Source organism: Phasianus colchicus, chromosome 3 (assembly GCF_987193195.1).
Source record: "Phasianus colchicus chromosome 3, bPhaCol1.hap1.1, whole genome shotgun sequence".
In the NCBI taxonomy this organism is placed as follows: Eukaryota; Metazoa; Chordata; class Aves; order Galliformes; family Phasianidae; genus Phasianus; species Phasianus colchicus.
The window spans coordinates 44,115,341-44,121,340 of NC_143438.1; the positions used below are offsets into that span (position 1 = coordinate 44,115,341).

A 6,000-nucleotide genomic window follows, 5' to 3' on the forward strand; every position below is an offset into this window, starting at 1 on the left:
TTCATTCTCCCTGGATGCTGATGATTTATCCCACTTAAGGTGATTCAATTTTGAGTCCAATGAGGAACTTCCACAAACATCTTTCCTTTTAATTTGAAGTCTTCCAGATTATACGAACTGAAAATATTTCACAATAAAATATTCTAGGAAGAATTCTTACTCTTCAGATGTTATTATTTAAACATTCTGTAATTCTGAAGTAGTAAATATTTTCATTACATATTTTCCTAGCTTGTTTATTACTGGGGATGTGTTGCCTTTCTTTGTGCTGCTTATACATCTGACTATAAAAGCAGCTTTGTTAAAAAGGCGAACAAAATACAAATTTTACATTCCTTGCAAACACATATGCCCCAGGTGTGTGGGATTCATGGTGTGTGAAAGGGAACATTATGGATGGAGCTCCCTGCTGAAGTACTGACAGAACATAGTTAATAAATCCAGCTAACTTTCAGATGTGACATCTGAACACTATAAAATCAGAGCTTAAGCCAAGCATTACCGGGAACTCTGTATAGCCCTGTTAGGTATTTCTAAATTATTTTAGAGGTATAAAAATATGAAATATTTGCTTTCTCATTTTTTTTCCAGAACATTAGAAACAGTGTATCCATACTACATCAAGGCTCCTAGTGATTCTCTGGCAAAACCTATAAAGCAGCTATTGACAGGTATGTATCCAGGCCATGGAAAACAGAGTGCAGTTGAAAAAAGTGCAACACCACTGCTAACTGCTATGGGCCACCTTGGACTGAAATACTCTTACAGTTGTTTCTACCTGATGTCTACAGGCTTGAGGAGAGACGAGAGTACAAGGCAGAAAATGCATTTGGATATACCTTAGCTTTGTATTTAACAGCAAGGAGTCTACAGATTAAAAGTACAGTTCTTTTCCTTCAAGTCTGCTTTCAGAAACTGCTTTCCCTTCTGTTCTAAGAAAGTGTTGACAAGTTTCACCTCTGCATCTCTTTAATACTTTACTGCAAATACTAGTACTGCATGTCTGCAAATTAATCAGCTTTAATAATGATGTTGAATGATTGATTTTAGTTCTTCCCTCCTTATTGACTCCAAAGAATACAATTCAGATAAATAATCAGATTTCAAAGTACCCAATCAGAACGTCTAGATATTCATAGACATGCCGAGTACGTACATGTGTACATACATACATAAAATCAGTTGGATTGGAAAAGTAAGAAAACGTTTTTGACTAAGAATGCCTTTCTCAACAGAGGTTAAATTTGACTCGCAGATGTTTTCTTGTTCATTGTGTAGTGCATTACTGTTCAAGGTTGAGTGAGCATGTTTTGAAAAATAATTCATGAGACTGAATCTAGCTTTACTTGTAGCAGTAAGTTACCAGTGCTTCACTGTCATTAGTCGCTATATGTCCTAAAAACACCTCTTTCTTTGGATTCGTATAATGCACTTTAATGTGTACACTGCTAATGTAGGGTTCTCAGAAAGCAGAAGAGCCAGAGTTTAACTCCTGTTTGTGTGATCATTTATGCATTATAGCACAGTATGCTTTTCTTGATATTATCTATTACACCAAAAAGTAAGTAAGTGGTAGTTTCACTTTGACATATAGAAGCTGACTATTATCCCTCCAAGTTAAATGTGCCTTAGATGTGAAATGTGGACATACTGCTTGTTATTGATGCCTTGGCTGGAAAATAATTAAATTTGCTTCTTTATGCCTGAAATGTAGACATACTACTTGTTATCGATTGATTGGCTTGAAAATACTTGAATGACTTGACAGGTGTACAGAAGAAAATGTAGTTGATGTCAAATATTTTATTTATTTAATGCTCATTTATATAAGATTAGTGTAAGGAAAGCCATAGCAGTCTAGATAGAATGTACTTTTGTAGAGAAATACTGCAAAAGGGATTGTAAAAGAGTTATAACAAATCTTTACTCCGACATTGTTTATTTTATCATGCAAGTTATGAAAACATCTAATAGTGATCAGTTTGACTTTTGCAATTCTTGGTATACCTATTAACATTTCTTTTTTTCGATAGACTGCAGATGGGAAAATATTACGGTTTCCCTGGTCAAAAATGTGTCTGAAGAGGGAGTTCGTGAGTGGTGGGTCTTGAATCAGCTCGGGAAAAGATACAAAACATCTGAAGAGAGCCTTGAACTCTTCATATTCAGTGATAAAGTCAGTCCTCCAAGCCTTGGATTCTTGGCTGGATATGGGTAAGAAGGAATCTAAACATAGAATTAAAATACCATAGATGAGATAGAAGGTGACTTCATTTGTTTTGTGGGTATATGTTATTTCTTTTTTGTTGTTCTAATGTTTGAAACTCCAGAAAAGGGCTTCTGTGAGAACTGTAATTTCACATCTGTTACTGTTATCTACAGAATACATTGCATTTTTAAAGAATGATGTGCCCTTTAATATCCACACTCCAGTGGGAAAAAAAAAGGCAAAAGAAGTGCCCTTTGCACCAATTTCATATTTAGATGAAATCATTCAAAGTACGTTCATTTAACTGAAAGCCAAGTTCTGCCCAAACTGATCAGTTTTGGCAACATTCCCAATCTCATGCTAGCAGCCAAGACTCTGTCTGAAGCTGTTATGAAATACAGCTCCATAAACAGAGGAAGTTGGGAAACTGTGCCTCCTGAGAGATATTTCCTTCCAGCATCCTTTGGGGAGCTCCTCATAAGAGTTTTATCCTGCAAGTTCAGGCAACTGTTAGTCTGTCACCACTTACGCACACTTTATTAAAAAGAATTAGACATGTGATCTGACAGATCACTTGCATTTAGTAGCCAGAGGTTGTGAGATTTCCCTACAGCTTCCAAGCTGTAGCAGACAAGATGCAAGACTATTGTCATAATTGACTGAGGCTAAATCATTTAAGCCAGCAGTTTCAGCTGTGTATGTTCTCAGCTTTCTGTTGTTTTGGAAGATATCTTATTTTCTTTCGTCCTATAGCACAGAAGAAATAGGATCCTAAATAAAAATCAGTGTTCACTCTACTGACAGACTGTACTTAACCACATAGATGAGCTCTCTCTGATTTAGATGATCATCTTTCAAGGCACAGCTTGAACTTTTTCCGTTCTTTCTTTTCAGCATCATGGGACTATATGCATCAGTCGTCCTGGTGATAGGGAAGTTCGTCCGTGAGTTTTTCAGTGGGATCTCTCACTCCATCATGTTTGAGGAGCTACCCAATGTAGACCGAATCTTAAAGTTGTGTACTGACATTTTCTTAGTCCGTGAGACAGGAGAACTGGAACTAGAAGAAGATCTGTACGCCAAACTAATCTTCCTGTATCGCTCACCAGAGACTATGATCAAGTGGACTAGGGAAAAAACTAATTGATCTCTTTGGTGTCACACTGCAAATCAAGTTGATTTCATCTGAATTTTAAAGAAAAGGAAAAGCACAATATTCTCCTAAGAGCTAAGCCTTTTATAGTTAGGTAGCGATCATTTTTCACTGAAGGAGTCCTGGAAGCTACGGCCTTTGGAATCCATGCTGCCTTTCAAATTAAGGATCAACAGTGAAGAAAGTTGGATGATTTGCTGTTTTTAACGTGCCACTCCTCTACAATCTGGGGACAGCTTTGTAATTTAATCAGCAAAAACTTTGCATCCCTGTCTGGCTAATTTAATTTTCCAGACAATAATTACCTTCAAAGAGAAAGGAAAGGAGTGAACCCACAAATGACTCTAGACTTTCCTAACTTTTTCTGGAGTCATATTGGATTGTGCAATATGCTGTTGTATGTCACTGACTTTCAAGCTACAAGTTATGGGACGGTGACTAGCCTTCAGGACACCCAAGACCCAGGGCCACAGTGGGAACTGAAGACATTCTAGCCATACCCATTTGTAGAAAAGCAGAGATTTTGATGTACAAAGGACACCGTGGACAAACCTCTGCTAGCAAAAAGGATATAAATTACAATCTCTTTAAATGCCTTATTTTATTTGTACAGTCACAGAAAACATTTCCACCAAACACCAATGACTCAGGAAAAAAAAAAAAAGCAACTGAAACTTGACATTTTGTCGAGGGTAACTAAAGGCTAGAATAATTACGGTGAAATATTGGGATGTTCTGCTAGGCCATTTTCTTCAGAGTTACTGCTTTCTGTTAGATGAGAAAAGAAAGTGAATTCAATGACCTAAGGAACTACTTCATTTCTTATAATCCTTTAAAAACTGAGTAGTGTGTGCTTCTCTCTGCTCCCATGACATGCTTTTCCCCATTTCGATGACTTAAGGCAACCATTGTTTTGCTGTTAGCTGATACTCTTCTTCCAGTGTTTCAGGTATAGAAAAATGTTTACATATTCCAAGTCACATTTTTACATCTGAGACGGGTTGATTTTTTTTAAGTTCCCAAATATAGACATGCATACGAGCTTGAAAAGTGGCCTTTTTTTCTTAAATTACTATTATTAGTGACACAAATGGCTCATTAGAGATCATTGTAGCATGAAAATTTACATTTGCAATGTAGATTTCATTCCATGTTAAAAAAAATATTGAGAAAAAAAATCATTGAGTGGGTAAGGTATATTAAAAGGGTATACTGTGTAGTTTTGATTCAGTAATGACTTAAAATAAAGCACATGTTGCAAAGTCATTTTAGAAGTATTTTTTCCTCTGCCTTTTTACATGAAATGGGAAAAGTTTGACATTCTTCTAACTCTGTGACAAATAAATCTCTTTCTTGTAGTTAGCTGGTATTTATTATATGAATAATTAGTTATCGCCAGAACGAAAATAATACAACAATTTGCTGGCACATTTTACTGCAGAAGTTCATAAAGCAGCAAAATTGAATGAAGTTGCAACATACTCTGCTCAGTGCTTCCATGACAAATGCTGTCACATCCATTCTATACTGTGAAAACTAACATTTTGGGCACCATGAAGTGCACAAAATAGAAGTCGCTTCATCATATTGTAACAATAAAATAATTTGGTGACTGGAACTCACTGGAAGACAACCTGATTTCCTCTAAGTGTAATGGAAAGCTGGCAGCATTCCCTGGTGGAGAGTTTTTCTCCATTTCTTATACAGAACCTGTGAATGAAAAACAAAATGTACAGGGCAGCCCTGATGTAGGATCTGATAGAGACGCTTTGTGGTCAGATGGATCCTTAATCTGTGTGTTCAGTGATTTTGAGGAGGCAGCACTGGGAGAGAGATGTGAAGGGTGTGATATGGTTCTGAAAGTACCAGTACCAGCAGCAGAACCATACTGGCCATAGTTGGACTTGGCTGACTTTCTAGCTCCCTCTCTTTAACAAACAGGCACTTACTTTCTGGTGAGAAAACTGCGGAATTAGCTGTACAGTTATTTGAGCTTTGCAGAAATGTTCTGCACTTTCTTTCGTGGATCGATCAAACTTTGAAAATAAAAGTGTTCTTCTGTTGTGAGGTTTTTTTTTTGTTTTGATTTTTCAGAACAACACACAGTCCAATTGGCAACCTATGGACTGGATAAGGGACTGCAACAGGTGGAAACTGTACTGCTAGTCTCCATCCAACCATTCTGCTAAAGCTGAACTGCCAGCTATTTTCTAAAGGCATCCTTTAGGAAATCAGTACTGGGGCCACTACCATTTAATGTCTTAATAGTCTGGAGGAGAACACAGAGCACACTTCTCAGCAAGATTGAAGTCCACACCAAATCTGGAGCTGTTTATAATGTATATTTGTCAACTGCCCTTCTGGGGAAAGAGGAGAGAAATTGATAGAATGGAAGGCATGACTGCATTTCAAAGGCACTTAAGGATGCTGGAGGTATGAACAGCCATGTGCTTCATGAAGTTCAAATAAGGCAAAACAAAGCTCTACATCTGATATCAACTCACCCCATGCAGTTCAGACCAGCTAGAGAGCTTCAAACAGCTTTGAAATAAAAAGATCCAGCAGGGAGGAGGAGGGTGAAGGGGAATGTCACATGTATAGCAGCAGTGTATCCCTGAAGCAAAGAAAGCCAGCAGCA

The 6,000-nt window shown here is 37.3% G+C and overlaps 1 protein-coding gene across 2 annotated transcripts in view; it reads left to right on the forward strand.

The window, feature by feature from the left end:
- PIEZO2 (piezo type mechanosensitive ion channel component 2) overlaps window positions 1-5,414 on the forward strand; it is a 289,098-nt gene extending 283,684 nt beyond the window's left edge. For both annotated transcript variants that reach the window (XM_090137357.1, XM_090137356.1), the window contains 3 exons: window positions 592-671; window positions 2,034-2,214; window positions 3,104-5,414. In XM_090137357.1, the coding sequence (XP_089993483.1) occupies window positions 592-671; window positions 2,034-2,214; window positions 3,104-3,356 (514 nt within the window). In that variant the 3' untranslated portion in view covers window positions 3,357-5,414. The remainder of the gene's footprint in view (window positions 1-591; window positions 672-2,033; window positions 2,215-3,103) is intronic.
- Window positions 5,415-6,000: the final 586 nt, after the last annotated feature.